The 18185-nt window shown below is 42.6% G+C and overlaps 3 protein-coding genes across 3 annotated transcripts; 1 reads left to right on the top strand and 2 right to left on the bottom strand.

Annotated features, from left to right (window-relative positions):
* Window positions 1–281: 281 nt before the first annotated feature.
* tmco6 (transmembrane and coiled-coil domains 6) lies at window positions 282–3815 on the bottom strand. The gene is made up of 12 exons (XM_028415507.1): window positions 3615–3815; window positions 3295–3401; window positions 3116–3228; window positions 2848–3031; window positions 2653–2757; window positions 2487–2578; window positions 2234–2350; window positions 2011–2125; window positions 1741–1921; window positions 1513–1607; window positions 1225–1392; window positions 282–1136 (listed from the first exon to the last, which is right to left on the bottom strand). The coding sequence occupies exons 1-12, from the start codon at window positions 3703–3705 to the stop codon at window positions 1008–1010; spliced, it is 1497 nt and encodes a 498-aa protein (XP_028271308.1). The 5' UTR covers window positions 3706–3815; the 3' UTR covers window positions 282–1007.
* A 215-nt stretch (window positions 3816–4030) lies between these two features.
* LOC114442231 (transcriptional regulator ATRX homolog) lies at window positions 4031–8435 on the bottom strand. Its single transcript, XM_028415612.1, has 8 exons — window positions 8200–8435; window positions 7603–7655; window positions 7438–7514; window positions 7275–7339; window positions 7027–7186; window positions 5550–6653; window positions 5363–5454; window positions 4031–5277 (listed from the first exon to the last, which is right to left on the bottom strand). Exons 1-8 carry the CDS (start codon window positions 8305–8307, stop codon window positions 5245–5247), a joined length of 1692 nt encoding a protein of 563 aa, XP_028271413.1. The 5' UTR covers window positions 8308–8435; the 3' UTR covers window positions 4031–5244.
* A 5406-nt stretch (window positions 8436–13841) lies between these two features.
* arsia (arylsulfatase family, member Ia) lies at window positions 13842–16074 on the top strand. Its single transcript, XM_028415611.1, has 2 exons — window positions 13842–14155; window positions 14676–16074. Exons 1-2 carry the CDS (start codon window positions 13842–13844, stop codon window positions 16072–16074), a joined length of 1713 nt encoding a protein of 570 aa, XP_028271412.1.
* Window positions 16075–18185: the final 2111 nt, after the last annotated feature.

The raw sequence follows: 18185 nt of genomic DNA, 5'->3' as shown, positions 1-18185 counted from the left end.
GTCATACGTCTTAATAAATTCAACCACTTCTTTGTGTATGCAGCCTAGGTTTTGTGACTCCCTGTGTAGCTCAATTATCCACACTGTTTACTAACTTACTCACGGACCACCTGGTTGTCTTTTATCTTCTATTCTTGGATAGGCAATAGTACACAGACCACGGCCAAAAAGCTATATGCCTTCAAGCTGCACACACGTCGGCTCTCCTTCGTTCTGAGCATTCTCAAATTTACATGCACAATATAGGATCCAAACTTAGAAATAGAAATGCAGCATTAACATTAATGTCTCAGTTTTTGTATTTTCCATTAGAACAGGTCTTAAATATAACTTAACATACAGCAAAACATATTTACATCCAAAAATTATTAAACAACATTATTTACCTATAATCTGGCTCTAACACTTTATTTCCTGGTTTTATAACTGGTCTAAAGTTCTGATGGTCTTCTAAACATAAACCCTCAGCTAACTGTGCTGCACTAAATGTATATATAAGAAAACTGTCAGAAAACAAGGCCAAACATGAACCAGGAACTGTTCTTACACAGAGTCTTACTGTGATCACATTTGTATTGCAGATGAATATCAATACACAGATTTAATGGCAGTAAGTGACAAAAAATACACAATATTTCTACAATATGTCATCATCATAAATGGTGCTTTTACCTAAGCTTCATTCTTAATATTCAGTCACGTGATCTCATTGTCTGTATAAACAGGAGGTAGAGTCTAAAGTCAACAAAAATGTTAAATTGTAATTTTATGAAAAAGTATTTTATATGCATCACAGTAACTAGTTACTGACTCTCAGAATTAAAAAAAAATATATTTTATCTTTACAAATAGTAAAACACCATCAGTAGCAACACTGATCAGTAATAAAGTTTCTGTCTGTTAAATTTGTTTCATTGATGTCATTGATCTCCTCGTGACATCAGTCAACAGCTAGCTAACACAGATCTTACAAAAACAGCTAACGTGTTTATTACTGTGCATTACTGTTAAGTGTAGTTGGACGGCAAGTGCTGCTCCAACAGGTACGTTGCTCTTCGTCTCATCCCTCCGTCACCGTGGTACTGAATGGCTTCCAGCAGAGGAAGCCCACCCTCCCTTACAAACGCCTCTGCTACCTGTGGAAGAACAATTCTGTCAGGTAAATAAACACAGCAGCTACGCAAAAAAAGCACATTATTATGTAGTTTAATGGGACATGCTTACCTGGGGACTGCTAACTACAAACATGTACAGGACCTCCAGACTCAGAGTCACCATCTCTTGGTCAGCCATTTTAAGTGTGGCACAGAGCGCAGGCAACAATCCAAGCTCCACCAGCTGGACACAGAACTCCTTTTTCTTGTGGGCAACATTTGCCAGAATCCTAAGGATCTAAATTTAAACAAGACCAGTTTAACACTGAGGGGGAGTTTAGCAGATAGAAGGCACTAATAAAAAATAGTGTCTGTATGACTGAAGCACTCTACAAGTGCAGCAACGGCCTACACTGACCATAGTGTTAATGCCCTGAGAGAAATGTAGAAGCTGGATCAGTCCTGGGACCAAGTTAAGGGTCAGCAGAGCAGAGCAGAATTCAATGGAGTGAGCTGGAACAAAGAGTGAAGAACCATCCGTTACAATTCCCCTCCTTATTATTTATTGAGTCCAAAAGGATAACAAATAAAAATGTATGTAAAGTTTGCATAAATATTTTCACAAATGTGCATGAGAGTGTGTGACCTGTGAGGTTGTTGATAACCCAGGCAGTCTCTCTGGCCAAGGCTGGCCGGCTGTGCAGGTAGGCCTGAAGAAGCGCACACAGAGAGGCCATAAGGTGAATGTCACCCACCCGAGAACTCAGGTCTTCCACCGGGCAGGAGGACAGGAGGTTTCCTACGCACCTCAGCAGGGGGCAGACGAGCTGGAGAGAACACAGTCTTTACTGTGAAGCTAAAAAATCTTGAAGAGCCTCAAACACGAACAGTTTTTTAAAATCATTCACTTCCTCACCAACTCCAACCCTTCATCTCTGTTTCCCTCAGCCACAGCACCACCTAGCGACACCAACAGGGAACTGCACTGCAACAGGGTCCCCTGAGACAACAGCCCTCTGTTACCCTCAGTGCTGATACAGGCAGAAGAGAGACAAAATGTCATTATGAAGATAAACAGCTTATGGAGCAAGTGCATGCAAAAAAAGGAGAAAATATAAGAAACTGTTGACACCTCTCACCTGCATGTGAGGTAGTGCAGACACCATGCACATTCAATGGCTGGAGCCAAGCCAAACTGTGGGTCAGGAGTCAGGACTGACAACAAGTGTGTGGGTAAACTGGAGGCCAGGACCATCCTGCAGACACAATGGAACACAATTACACAACTTACAGCACTGTTGAATGTGGGCGATGACACAGAAAAGAAAAGGTCTGCTGAGAGAACAGTGATGTAGTGACAGCAGAGAAGAAACGGTAAATCATTTTACTTACGGGACTATTTTCTGTGCTGCACCTTTGGTCTGGAGAAGCTGGGAGACGGTGAAGCCTGCAGCTTCCATCACTGCCAGGTTATATCTCTGGCTCTGGACGGACACACAAATGCATTCAATTTTATTGCAACAGGTACAGTGAGGCAACGAAACCCCTGTTACTGTACCTCCATGCAGCTGGCAAGAGCTGGAATGATTCCCTGAGCCAGGAGCTTCTCTGTTACCACCTCACTGTCTGGGCATATATTACCTAGTGTGTAGAGACACAGCTCCTGTTGAGGTAAACACACAGAAAGTCAAAACCTTCTTACGTTCAGTTAGGTAGTAATGACACACATTGCCTGGTGTGAGTGGGTACCCACTGTGAACTTGGAGCTTGGGCCTGACAGGTAAGTGAGCAGGTAGGGGGTGGCAGGCAGACAGGCTGCGGTCACATTGCTGTGGGGAGAGTGAGACAGCTCATGGAGACAGCGAACAGCCTGCAGGCGGTACTGAGCATTGGAGCCGGTGAGGAGCCCGACCAGCAGATGCAAACTGTTCTCCTGCCTGGAAGCAGACAAAGGAATCACAAGTAAGAATAATACAATTATTAAAACTCACTTGATTTGGCGACAGAAGTAGCTAGCTTACTTGATGAAGGTGAGCTGTGCTGATGGGTCACGCAGAGCTTTACTCAAAGCTTTCAGCTGGACCTGCTTCTCTGGCCCGCTGTGCTGAAGTTTGTGGAACAAACTGACAACATCCTGGGGAAAAGAAGAACTGTAACCATTTCACGTCTGACTTAACAGCAGACCTCCGCCAGGACTCACCTGTTCTCCAGGTGTCGTATCCATGGTGACATCAGGCTGCTCCTCATCCTCATTCAGTAAGAGTCTCTTACTCACAAGCTGTCTCTGTCTGCGGGCCTGTCTCAACGCTAACATACAACATCACACAACACACCACACAGTTAGATATTCTGATTAATGAGTGGGCACATCTATGGAGAGAGTTGTTTTTTGATTTTTTTCTCCTAAATGTCTACGTTATCCATCGGCTGACAGTTTATCGTTTCTGGGCGGACATATGATGTTTGCTTGGCAACGAGTTAAGCTAGTCACATGTGTAAAGTAAAACATCAGGTAGAAACCTTTCTCCTGTTCTCTCCTCTTCAGTCTGAACTCGTCCAAGCTGTCGCCTTGTCGACCAGCTTTGTGGCGAACTTTGTTTAACCTCCACATTTGACCAAAACAGTTTAACAGCTGAAAAACTGGCACCTAACTCCTCATCAGTGTAGCTGTGCTACTAAAATAATAGCCGTGTACGCTCTTCTTCGCTCTCTAGTCCGATCTCCCCTGTCGCTGCAGCGCCATCTGGCGAGCAAAAGCAGTCCCATGCCATTACTCATTCAGACGTCTTCTTCTTTGGTTTGAGACAGACTAGACGCTTTCGTAGCGTATTGCTGCCCTCTACTGTTTCCGTAGAATTACTGCCAGTTCATTCGGACTTCAACCAGGAGCAGTCCATTAAAATACTATGTATAATTGGTATTAAAAGCACAATAACCCGTATATTAATATTTAATCAAACATCTAACACGTTTAAATCATGTTTTCTCACAAACAAACAATGCAACAAGGACTAGAAATTGTTGACACAATTTTTACTTTGAACAAAACCAACATAAAAAAGTTAGGATATGGTGTCAAATGTAAATTAAAAACTAAAGGCAACTATTGCAAATGATATAACCCCTATATTTCAGAGAGGTTAAATCGAGGCAACTGGACTGAAGGATTGTTTTCTGAAGACCTGAGTGGCTTCTTGGAAATGACTATGACCTGGATGAATGAGAGCATCCACAGATATATAACTCGTGGGGACTGGGGACAACAGTGGCGCAGTGGTATAGCAGGGTTGTCTAGTAACCGGAAGGTTGGTGGTCCCTAGTCACTGTTGTGTGTTCTTGGGCAAGACACTTCAACCGTAGCCTGTGGCGGGCCTTGCTAGACATTGTATGACACTGCTTGGCAGCAGCCATAAAGAATTTCCCTCTGGGATTAATACAGTATCTAAAATAAAAATAAAAAAAAATAAAAACTATAAGAAATAGTTCAACAATTTGGACAATCATCACCTACAGTACATAACATAATAATTAAGAGATTCGGATTAACAGTGGCTAGTCACTGTTGTCACCCTAGCCTGTGGCGTGCCTTGCTAGTCATTGCATGACACTGCTTGGCAAGAATTCAATCTAAAAAAAAAAAAAATAGCTCAGCATCAGTTGTAAGGACATTTTATCACAAATGCATTTCCCAGCTTCATGATGTGTTAGGTTTTCTTTGTCCTGTAAATGGATTTGTTTTTAATTTACTTGACACAGCATCCCAACTTCTTTGTATACTGATAATGTACAAAGGTGATGTTTTTCCTCTTCCTTATTTGAATCCTCATAAAAATCTGCTCACAATTATAAAGTGTGAAATTCCTGAGACTGAAAGAGCGAGAGAAAGAGAGAAAAAAGTTAAAGTTTCTCCATTCAAACACTGACTTCACCGTAAAGAAAAACATCACATGGATCAAACTGTTTACATTTGAGCTTCATGCCATTAAAATGGCAGTTATCATAAAAGTCCAGAAGTAGAAAAATAGGCACATAAAAATATGAAGAGTGAAAAAGTGTACCAAAATAAAAGTCTTTTTCTCTTTCCATAATATGACAATATGAGCAGGAGTCAGGTGACGCCTTCATGTTGTGGGCCTGCAGTGATGAAGAGTCAAACATCTGCAGGATCCTTGGGCTTCTTTTTCTGTGGAAGCAAATGAGGTGAATGTTGAGCATCTTTATCCACCAGCATTCAAACAGTTAAACTGGTGTGGTGAGCACTGTGATACCTTTTTGTGGGAGGCCGTCTGGACGGGTTGTGTTGTTGGAACAGCAGCTGTTGGTGTTTCCCAGACCTTGGGTGATTCTGAAATGCTTTTCCCTGACAAACAGAATGTTAAAGACAGTTACACACACCAGCCTCGCTCACAGCAGCAGCCTGCTTCTTGTGGCCATGTCACAGCACTGTTTACTCACTTTTCTTCTTTGCTGGAGGACTTGTCTCCAGGTGGAGCTGAGACAGCGGCTCTGTGTCTTTCTTTTTCTTCTTCACTTCAGGACTCTGCTCTGACTGCTCCTCTGTCTTATCGCCCGCTGAGGTCTCCAGGTCTTCTTCCCCATGATTCTCCCTTTTCTTCTTCTTTGCTTTCTTTTCTTTAACATTTTTCTCTGGGGCCTGGGAGTTGAAATCTCTGTCTGCTGTCTCCTGATTCTTTACACTCTGATCTGGATTTTCTTCTTCAGCTCCTTTCTCCAAATTCTCCTCACCATTAATAGTTCTTTTCTTTTTCTTCTTCTTTACTTTAATTTCTTCAGTGTTGTCCTCAGCCTCGGGTGTCTTCTTGTCTGGAACAATCTGTGCTGTCACTTCTGGTAGATCTTCAGGTACTTGTTCTAAACTGTCCTCACCATCACCTGTCGTCTTCTTCTTCTTCTTGACTTTTTTTTCCTTGAATGTCGGCTCTGTTTGCTTCTCACTGTGTGGGTTGTCCTTATTCTTTATTATGTGGTCTGTGTTTTCATTTACATCTTCAGCCAAATGATGCTCGTCTCCATCCTCACTTTTCTCCCTCTTCTTCTTCTTCTTCTTGGTTTTCACTGCAGGCTCCATCATGTCATTTTCAGTCTCAGTCCTTTCACCATCTCCCTTCGTCTTCTTTTTCTTCTCCTCACACTCTTGTCCTGTGACGTCACTCTTGTTTTCCTCACTGTCTTTTTCTTCTCCACCATCACCCTTTTCTTTTGCATTTCCTTCCAACTTTTCTTTCTTCTTCTTCTTCTTCTTGGGCTCAGGTGTCATCTTGTCAGTTCTTTCTTCAGTGGGAGTCTTCTTCTGCTGCGTCTTATCTGGAGTGGAGACAGACAGCTTTTTCTTGTGGCTTGGTGTGACAGGTGCAGTGACTACCGGCTGTCTTTTCTTTGTTGGTGTTGTGGAGTCATTGTTTAACTTTGTCCCATTGTCCTGTCCACCCGGTGTTTTCGCTGCAGGCTTTGCTCGGGGCTTCCTGACTCTCTGTTTCTTGGGCGGGGGTGTGGTGGAGTCCAGTGCGTTGATGCTTTCCATCTTGGCGATGTCAGCCTCTGTGGGAGAGGAAAGCACACTGAGGACGTTGTACACATTCAGCTGGGTGGCACAAATGCTTTAAAGGAAACATCGACATCAGGCAAACAGCTGCTGTACACAGCTCTGTTTGTATGACATCACTGTGTCTGTGGTGAACTCGTTGATGGGTGGTGCTGTGGGCAAAAATCTGGGTGAGACCAGCTCTGACACACTTTTCACTATTGTACTACTATTATTATTTCATGTCCTGAGATGAATTATCTGCTGATGAAGGCGGATGCTGTTTTCAGAGTATACAGCAGGTATACAAGCAGGAGAAGATGGCTCTCGTGTCCCAGCTTCTAAGGAGCTTCCTCAGTAATAACATTTCCCAGTCACCATTTCTCCTACCTGTCATCTGCAGGAGAAGATTCTTCCATTTGTCTACATCCAGACTGCTGTCAGAGTCTGAATCCTCTCCATTGGCAGCCTTGACTCCTGTTTGTGTCTTTGTTTTTTGTTTTGCCTTTTTGCCATTTTCTTCTCCCTTTTTCCTTTTTGCTGGAACAGTCTGCAAAAAAAAGAAAAAGAAACAATGTAGTGCTTTGTAAAGTTTAAAAAAAGTCAGTGTATGAAATGAAAATAATATAAAAACTCACCTTTTTTGGCATCTTTTGTGTGTTCTGTGCTGGTTTATCCTTTTGCTTCTTTGTGGTCGGCTTAGCTAGAGATGAAATGTGAACAAAGTTCAGTCTAACAGTCCTCGTAAACAAAGATGTACACTGTTCACTTCAGTTTCTGAGCTAATAAAAGAAGATGCACCTTTACTCGGAGTCCTTTCTTGTTTGTCTGAACTGGAGCGTTTGGCTGTACGAGGCTGCCTTTTCTTCTTGAAGTTGCTGTGAGCGAGTGTTATAAAAGTGTTATAAAAGTATATGTGTCGTTACTACGACAGACATGGAAGAAGGCCGGAGAAATCGTACTCACTTCACCCATGAACTGTAGATATCCTGCAATGATGCAGATGTCTGTGTCTCCACCTGCAGGAGTCAGCACGTTGATCAGACACCAGGGAATGTGAAGCATTCTGAAGCAGTGTGTTGAAGCTCATCTTAACTCTGCATGTGTGCTGCCCTCATTTGCATATTATTCAAAACAGTCATGTATGTTGAGAAACAATAAGGTTCTACTGCACAAACATACAACTGGCTCCACAGCACTCCCAATGTCAGCTCACAGGTCATTTTAACTCTAGATAAACTTTAATGAATAAAGGGTTAAGTGCTGCATATAAATGAAATAAGACCCATCACACACACTTTTCTTAAATGTTATATCTATGAATTATCCTGAAAATGTTATCCTGTTTCTATAAACCCACGTTATAATTAATAGGAAATAAAACAATGTGTTACAATGATTTAATTTAATGATAAAATGATTCATTCATGGAGTATGCCTGCACTCAGGAATAATATCGATCTGCTTCAAAACTTTTTCAAACATTGTTACAAACTCCCACAGTGTACTGCAGGCTGTGTGTGTGTGTGTGTGTGTGTGTGTGTGTGTGTACACAGTGTTGACCTGTGGGCTGTGCCTCTGTAGCTCATCTGCAGCTGAGTGGAAACCATGCTCCTTCAAATGGCGGTATATCAGATGGATCAGCTCCGGATTTGATGCGTTCACGGACATGTTCGACTAGAAGAACAACAACAAACACGCAACACTGCCGACAGAAGCACTCTCATATCAAAGTAATCCGCATTCTGCCCACACTTCTTCAGCTTCATGAAATCCGCATGTTAGCACTTTCAACTCTGAACTCCGGATACAGTTTCTGTTTGCCGCTGCAACGCACCACGGGTAATGTAGTCCCTTGCCTTCAGCTGGTAATATGAGCCATATTATAGTGGCCACTGGTATTACAGTACGGAAGCGTATTGCATTCACTTGAGTAAAAAATAAATCCTGTTACCAGAAATATTTTCTGTCTTTACGAGAGATAAAAACTCCTTTTGCCTGAAAAGCCTGTGCAAACGTTACAGCCCCTGAATAAGGGGAGAAATAATAATACCAAAGCACTTGCGGTGTGAAACTACCGCGATTCCCCACCAGGGTCTAAATCAGGCAGAAGCAATCCATATCAGTCACGCATTAAGGCTGTTCTAGTCGAACACGTAGGAGAAGAAGAGTCAACACATGAAATGATCCCTGTTTAGCTTAGATATTTATCTTTTTAACCTATTATACTTTTATACTATTATTATTTTAACCTCACCACACAAAGTTGATAGCTATAGCTTAATCCCAAAGCAAAATCAAAGCACATAAAATTTAACAGATGTGACATTGTTGCTTCCATGAACAACCCTGACAAAAAAGTAGCTCTTGCCAATGTTGGGATAAGACAAGACTTAAGTGACTCTGAAAATCAGACTGAAAATTTCTGATTTAAAACACTTCTAATCTACGATGAGTTTACTTATGTTTTATCATCTAAATTAGAAGCTAACCAGACCAACAGAAAATATAACTCGTAAAAACAGAAAAGATAACTCGTAAAAACAGAAAAGATAACTCGTAAAAATAAAAACAGAAAATATAATTTGTAAAAACAGAAAAGATTACTCATAAAAACTCATAAAAACTATAACTCGTAAAAACAGAAAATTACTCGTAAAAACAGAAAATATAACTCGTAAAAATAAAAACAAAAAATATAATTCGTAAAAACAGAAAAGATTACTCATAAAAACAGACATTTTCTCATACAAACAAAAAATATTTCTGGTAAAAACAGGATTTATTTTTTACTCAAGTTAATGCAATATGCTTCTGTACAATACGCTTCCATAAATATGAGCAAATACCGGGTATTATCTTGTAGGTCTTAAAGTAAACCTGGTCTTCTTGTCCCTCCTGGCTACCAGCTCAACTCTCTCTCTCTCTCTCTCTCTCTCTCTCTCTCTCTCTCTCTTGTGGCTAAAGGTTTCTTGACTTAGCTTTCTTTTTGAATTGTCTCATGTTGGACAAACATCCTCACAGCCAGACAATCCACAAACTATCCAATCAAGTGGACAAACTAGACATGTTTAAACGCTGCCAGTCTCCTGTCTGTGGGTGTATTTGGTTTAAAGTGTGACTTTTTTTTTCGTTTGATTTGTTTAAGAGGAAACTAAAGGTGATTGGGCACAACGTGCTGCCAGAGAGCAGATCTGAGAGCTGGTGGTGAGGCCTTGGGTCACACTAGAAGAGAGTTTTGGGTAAGCAGAGGGTCAGCGGGAGAAAAAAACCTGCTGAAAGAGCCCCATTCATGAAGAAAGCCAGGAAAGGAAAGCAGAGTGTATTCCAAATGCAATGTCAGTGTTGCTCGCTAAGATTTCACCATCTTCCACAAACCCACACACACACACACACACACACACACACACACACACACACACACTGGGCTAATGAGCTGGTTATGAGGCTGAGTCAGCTCAGAGTGTTGATGGGACAGACCACCAAAGTTTTCCGGTATAAAACCTATTTGTAAAAGGAGAAATGTAATGTTTCCTCGGCTCACTGTGACTCTAAAATAAGTGAAAGAGGATTTTAGTGAGCAACATAAAGTGATGGGAGGAATAGAAATGACAAGTCTACACTCCTGAATGTAAGAAAAAAAACAAAAACGCAGTAGAACGTTTCCCCTGGCTTTGATGCCGTGTTGCAGTAAAATGACTGGGATATTTGTACAGGTTACCCTTGTAAATGGCAGTCTGTTTTACAGGAAATAAATCTACTTTACATTCCACATGTTTAGCAGCTCACATCTGCGCTCGCTCTGCAGGTAATTACCGGTAAGGTTTTCCGTGTCACAACCTGTCAGCGCCGCCACATCGTCAGAAAAAAATACCAATGCAATTAAAACAACACTTACACAGACATAAAATGGTTGATTCAGACCCAGTCCCTTTAGTGATTCTTTGAGTCATTTCAGATGTCCTTTCAGGTGGCTTTGCAGGAGGGCCATGATGAAGTGTTGTGTCTGGCCTTACTAACCAGATGCTGCAGCTCAACCAGAGCCAAATCAAACATTCAGGAGCTGAGGCCAGGGCTGGAGCTCTGCCTCGGGGGCTGCCTCACCTGTGAGGTCCCACCTGGAAAGGGCCTGAGATGTGGACATTAGAACTGCCAGAAAAAAAGGAAATATCTGGGACCTGGGAACTCATTTCTTGTGCTGCAGATCTGTATTCAAACAACTTCTCTGTGGGTCCTTAACAACACTCCAGGGATGATACAGTAGTTGCGTTCCCTGTGCTAAACCCTGGACATGCTTGCTTTGCTTGGTACCTTGCTTAGCCGTGCTATACTGGGATTTGAGATTAGAATGTTGAATTAAAAAAACGGTTAGCCAACATGATAATAACTAGCTAAAATGCCCATAAAGTACACTTTAAAATGTATTTCAGGTGTACTTTTTATAGTTTTTAGTTGTTATGTGTCACACATTTGTTAACAGAGCTGAGGCTCTGTGCTCATGTGGCTCAGTACAGAAGCGTGAAATTAAACAAATGAGAAAACAAACAGATTCCTTCTGAGTTGCATTTAGGTGAACAGAAAGTCTAACACAAGGGTGCTATTGTGGGGGGTGGATGGTGGGGGGGACTAGCTGAATACATTTGAAGTTTTCTGGCAGGAAAAGGACAACTTCCACCCAGTCTTACTCAGATTAGAAAATTGGGGTGAGAGGTGGGGCGTAATGTGTAGGTTTACTGGCAGGGCTGCGTTGATTAGAAAGAGGGTAGTGTTCACGGAGAAGGGGAGCAGCCGTATTCAGTAACAGCACCTCTTCCATTAGCCAAAGCCAACATGTGGTGCTGGCCGACACAGAGTGGCAGCAGCAGCACCCCCCCCCCCCCAGTGCCTGCTTCCCCATCAACTCATTATTGTATTTCATGGGTCCTCACATGAAGGCTTAGAGCCTGTTAGGAAAAGAGTTGGAGTTGTGCATGTATGTTTGTTAGGAATGTATGAGATAACACTAGGGTCAACCTCCATTCATGAGGCTCAGCCTTTATAGATACTAGATCAATAGGCAGACACTTTATTTATCTTTAGGGAAATTCAAGATGTATGTGGCAGTGAGAAATAAGACAAGGTCAACACAAGAAAACATACTTTACATTATATTATAGAACATTACATATGAAGAGTTTAGTATACTGCTGAATGGTATTTTACTACCAGAAAACCCTCAAACACACCACAGGCAGCCACAGATGCTCCTGATGATTTACAGCAGGGAAACATTCACCAGCATGACAACGTTGGAGGCAGATCAACATGTCATGCAAGGAGTCAGAGAATGTGATCTGCAGACTTACACTGACTCACAACAACAACAACATCAACAACAACCACAACTTGGAGCTCCTTCAAGGCACTTGAAACACCTGACATGACCACTTGTTGTATTTACATCATGCTTTTACTGGAATTAGACAGCAGCGGTTTACAAGAATACTACCAAATTAACATACTTTTTATTCTTAGCCTGGGATAAGTTAAGACAGATAAATAGCTGTAAAAGTAACCTCCAGAATCCAAAGATGAGGTTTATCCATCATTTAGAGGTCACAAATTCTACTGCATTGTAAGTTTAGCTGCTACATAAATACCATCACTAAACCATGGCTTGGCTAACATCTGAAGGCATTTGTGTTTATTAAAAGATTAGGAAATGTGTGATTTGAGCTGTAAAACATCTGTGGTATCAACCTATTAACATCTTTTCTGACCAGTGCGTAGGCTAATGTTTGCATGTATGAGATGTGAGTGTGTGTTTATGCGTGCTGTTTGTGTTGTGGTGTTGGATGTGAGTAGAGTGGTTTTTTAACCTGTGAGGTGAATCAGTTACATCACGGACCAGCAGTCCAGACTCTTTCTTTCCTCAGAGTCACCAAGGGAAGGTTTAATGACCAGTATGTGTAACTGCAAAACATCTCTGGCAGGATTATGGGGGCAGAACTTCAGATTTCTAAGTCTCTCCATCTAGGAAAAGTATGTAAATAAACATGATGGTGTAAAACTTCAGGTGGATCTGAATCAATCTTTTTTTCCTTTCCTGGCCTGACTTGCCTTCTTGCCCTCAGTCGCTCCTCTCCAGAGATGCCTCGGCTGCTGCTGCTGCTGCTGGGCAAATATGCCCGGCCACAGCTTCATGCCCTTTACAGGAGGCTCAATCTTCCTTTGGCGGCCCTGTGACCTCAGTGCCCACAAGTCCCAATATCAACATTTGCAAGGTGTGATGTTTTACCTTCCAGAATGTTGACATACTCATGACTTCTTTTTTTTGTATATGTAGGTCATTTCTACCTTGCGTCGTTCCCAACCTTCCTGATTTCCAGGCACAGTTTTTGTGCTGCATGCTGACAGTCTACAGACCAGATGGCGTTAGAGCAGCACCTCCACAGGAGCTGTGGCTGAACCTGTGCAGCCCCACTGCTTTCTGCCAACCCGCTGCATGATTTGTAAAGTGCTTCTTTGACGCCTGGTTGGAGATGTTATCAGAGTCCGTCCCTCTCCTCAGGTCTGCAGTACTCATAAAACAGCAGCAATAATAAGAGAGTGTTTGTTAATGCAGTGAAGTGAAGTGGCTGAACAGTGTCTGTGATTGTGTTTGTAGGGCCCCACGGCTGCCCCGAGACTCAAGTCAACCCCCAACCCCCAAACCCCACGTATACACCATGTTGTTGTGAGTGAGGGTCTTTGTAAACTATGGCTGAACCAAACTTTTTCTTGCTTTCTAGTAACTTGTAAAATTGGCGCTGTGGTTCAGTGAAATACATTCTTGTTGGAGCAAAAATCAGTCATCACATGTATCATTTTGTAGAGTAATTTCCACATTTAGCAAAATGTTATGACTGATGTGAAATCACTATTAGCACCTGGATGTAATAGAAATACTCCTGTGTGTGTTTTGGGATGAAGGTGGGTGGAGGGGTTGATGTTATTTCAGCAAGGCAGCAAGGCATATGGGCGGGGTTAATGAGACCACTAGGGAAAGAAAACTGCTTTCAAAGGAGAACGGTGTGGAGAGTCGGACAGGATGGAGGTGTAGATTTTTTAACCCAGCAAATTGTGCATTTCAAGGATATTTTTGCACTGAGCTTCACTGCGCACACAGGATTCGGTAACATACACCGAATACAACATAGAGTGACTTTAGTGTCAGAGGAGGAACCATGGCAACGTCAGCTCTGACTGGTTTCTCCATGATGAGCCTGCTCAGCCTCGGGTACCTGACCTGGGACATGATGGGTCCAAACCAGGTTGAGAATGAGGCGGACCCAACTTTTATGGACAGAGCTCCTGTCCCACGACCTCCTCACATCATTTTCATAATGACAGATGACCAGGGGTTCAATGACATTGGCTATCATAGTTCTGACATCAGGACACCGGTGCTGGATAAACTGGCTGCAGACGGAGTGAAGCTGGAGAATTATTACATCCAGCCCATCTGCACCCCGTCCCGAAGCCAACTCATCACTGGCAGGTAAAGAGCTTGCCTCATGCTTTATTTGTTGTCTGCTTGGACCTGATTTCTTAGAAAATCTGAAGAGAGGTGCTTGCTTTATTGAAGTAAATACACATTAAGGTCCTGTGCAGATATTATCTACAATACAAAGTTGTTGTTGTGAGCTTCAAATGTAACAGAACCCACACCTATACAGATAGATGACATAGTTAGAAAATAAGAAAAGCTTACAGAAAGCTGTAAAGTCCAACACCAGCTTTAACGACACACTTTGGCCCTTAAAGTAACATCTCATATTTCATAGCTAAAGTGACCGAATCATACGCTCTCAGCATGAGGGAGAACGAGGGGGGTAAACAGCAGGTTGGGGTTATTGCCCCTCTTTGTGTGCTCTCTTATGGCTGGTAGAGTGTTTTCACTTCACTCTCATCTGTCTCCTCAGACAGACCTCAGCAGGCAGGGTTTTAATACTACGACCTCAATATTGGACCTGATTAAAAGATGCTGATAATGCTCTTTTCTATCATTATATCTCCAGGTACCAAATCCATACAGGTCTTCAGCACTCCATCATCCGCCCCCGCCAACCCAACTGTCTCCCCTTTGACCAGGTCACCCTGCCCCAGAGGCTTCAGGAGCTCGGCTACTCAACCCATATGGTAGGCAAGTGGCACTTGGGGTTCTACAAGAAGGAGTGTTTGCCCACTCGCCGTGGCTTTGACACATACTTTGGTTCTTTAACGGGCAGCGTGAACTACTACACCTATGAGTCCTGCGACGGGCCTGGGCTGTGCGGCTTTGACCTTCATGAGGGAGAGTCAGTTGCCTGGAGTCAAAAGGGCAAATACTCCACCCATCTGTACACTCAAAGAGTCCGCAAAATCCTGGCAACCCACGACCCTCAGTCCCAGCCGCTGTTCATCTACCTCTCCTTCCAGGCGGTCCACACACCCCTGCAGTCTCCTCGCGAGTACATCTACCCATACCGTGAGCTGGAAAATGTGGCACGCAGGAAGTATGCTGCCATGGTCTCAGCTGTAGATGAGGCAGTTCGTAATATAACATATGCTCTCCGTAAGTATGAATACTATCAGAACAGCGTCATCATCTTCTCCACAGACAATGGTGGACAGCCTTTGTCTGGAGGCAGCAACTGGCCGCTCAGAGGACGTAAAGGCACTTACTGGGAAGGTGGCATCAGAGGCCTGGGCTTTGTCCACAGCCCTCTGCTGCGGAGGAAGAGGAGGGTGAGCAAAGCACTGATACACATTACTGACTGGTACCCCACACTGGTAAGATTAGCAGGAGGCAATGAGTCTCTGACAGAGGGGCTTGATGGATATAATGTTTGGGAAGCCATCAGTGAAGGGAAGGAGTCGCCCAGGCTGGAGATCCTTCACAACATCGACCCTCTGTATAACCACGCACACAGCGGCTCGCTGCAGAAAGGATATGGGATTTGGAATACAGCCATTCAGGCATCCATACGAGCTGGAGACTGGAAACTCCTGACTGGAGACCCCGGTTATGGAGACTGGATCCCTCCACAGATACTTCCAGGTTTTCCTGGTGGATGGTGGAACCTGGAACGCCACACTGTTCCCCGTAAATCAATGTGGCTTTTCAACATCTCTGGGGACCCCAACGAACGCTTCGACCTGTCTGAGCAGAGACCAGATGTTGTGAAAGAGCTATTAGCCAGACTGGTATACTACAACCGTACAGCAGTGCCAGTGAGGTACCCATCAGAGGATCTGCGGGCACACCCTGAGCTAAATGGAGGTGCCTGGGTCCCTTGGGTGGGGGATGAAGAGGAGGACAGCTGGGACAGCATTTATCAGAAAAAGAACATGGATTGGAAGAAGAAGCTCAAGCTGTCAAAGAGCAGATCATTTTTCAGGAGACTCAACACAAGGATCATGTCCAACAGAATATAGAAAAGATTGTTGTTTGTTGTTGATGGAACATCTGAAGATGTGTTCTTTTTAGTAATTCTTTAAACATTTCAACTGCACTTACTGGACTGCAGATACATTCAGTCTCTCAATATGAACAGATGTTGTTGAAAGTTTTCATACTATAAATATTCAGTATATATATATATATATATATATATATCAAGAAGGTGATGCATGCAAGCTAATGTGTGTGTTGTACAAGGAGACTGCATAGTAGCATAGCATTTACTCATTTTGTTTTGACAACCAGGTGAAGGAGAAATTATCTGAAAATTCTAGTAATTTTGATTCATGTCGACTACCTCTGTACGTGAAACGTTTTTATCTCCCTTTATTTATTGATGTATTCATTTGTCAAATAGAGGATTGACTGTGTTCTTGTTTTGTACCATTTGTTTACCCTTATGTTCTCATAATGAGTTAGCTGATGTTTTTAGTACTCTTAGGAGAAATGAACTGTAAGATCTGCAGAGTCAAAATAAGTAAAGTTGTTCCTTGAAAAGCACAACCAGGGACTTTACACTAGAGATAGTTAATAGGAGCTCATCACAAGATAATTAATATTAGGGGGGATTAGTGATCTGAGAAGAAACACAGCATCATTCTGTCTGACTAGTGGGCCTAATTTATCTGCTCACCATTCTGTCTCACGTTAGGATCTTTTGTAAGATTATAATTTCACAGGCCAGCCTTTGTTTCCTGTGACCTGTGGGCACCCACCACCATGCTGACATTAGTAGTCATTCTCAGCCACAGCATATCAGGAAAGCCTGGCAGTTTGGATTCTGTTAAAGATGTGCAAATCCTAAGAAATGACAGTTCACCTGCTGCCTAATATGTTCTTCTATATGTGTTTATTTCATTATAATAGCACCTGTTATTGAGTAGATTTAAAGTTGTGGTTGAGAGGTGTATATTTAGCTGAAACCGAAGCCTCTGTCTAACCCAGATTTCCTGCAGTAGAGGCCGCACAGCAGAGCAGTTATAATGAAGCTAAAATATGCCTTACAGTGAGTCCTCAGTGTGCAGGTGTGTGTGCATATAATTCTCAGTTCAATTTTTTGGGGACAGAACAGAAAAACATAAAACCAAAGCCTCTTGCCGGGTGGTTTAAACATGTCAAAAGTGTCTCCTCTGGTTGCACAGATGTGTCAGATTCGGTTTCACGATGTGATTTCAACAGACGGGAAAAAACAGGTTTAGTCACATGCAGGTTTGTATTTCTTAACATCAACGTGCTGCAGGCGACTTGATGATGAAAGAAGCGAGACAGATCGCTTCTTCATTTCCTGCTTTTTTGCATAACCAATAATACCTCCGTGCACAGTATGACCTGTCGGCATATGGTGCCACCTCTGATTGAGGCGGATGGCAGTTTTACATCCACTTTCATCTCTGTTTAGTTTTCTCTGGATTTTTTAAACTGCGTTCCGGAGGGCAGGGATAAATGGAGCAGTTTCTTATTTTTGTGATGTTAGCAGGATTCACTCATGGTAAGATCATCATCATCATGAAACATTGTTAAAAATGGTGAATACATTTTGATGGGTTTTTACTGTGTGTTCCCCAGCTTTTATTTCTGTTGCTGACACTCATTGTGATGCCACCCATATGAAATCCCAGTGCTCTGTTACTGCTGGAGGATGTGTGTACATCCAAATGATGTCCAACGCCACTGGCTATCGGCTGTGGTGTAAGAAGAAGGGTCCCAGTGGAGACATACTTGTGTTCAACATAAAGAAAGGAAAGGTCACGATACAGGAGCCATTAAAGAACAGAACAGAGTTCTTCATCAATAATGGGACGCTGAAGATCAGCAGCGTGGAGAAGAATGATTCAGGGCGATACAACATAGAAGTTTATGACACACAGCTGACTTATGTGAATTCCACCAGTTTTACTCTTGATGTTAACGGTAAGCCTTGACTCTCAACTTTCACTTCAGTGATTTTCTTTTGATTTCTGTCATCATTATGTTTATGCCGCCATGTGAGCAGATTATGTTGATGTATTTTTTTTTTACATGTTTTAAGACACAGGGCCGATAAAATACTTCTTAAAAGTTCTGAAACTTTCCATATATACCAGAT

The sequence above is a fragment of the Parambassis ranga genome, chromosome 10 (genome assembly GCF_900634625.1).
Source record: "Parambassis ranga chromosome 10, fParRan2.1, whole genome shotgun sequence".
Lineage (NCBI taxonomy): Eukaryota > Metazoa > Chordata > Actinopteri > Ambassidae > Parambassis > Parambassis ranga.
The sequence above is the reverse complement of the archived record's forward strand: the minus strand, read 5'-3'. Positions and strand labels throughout refer to the sequence as shown.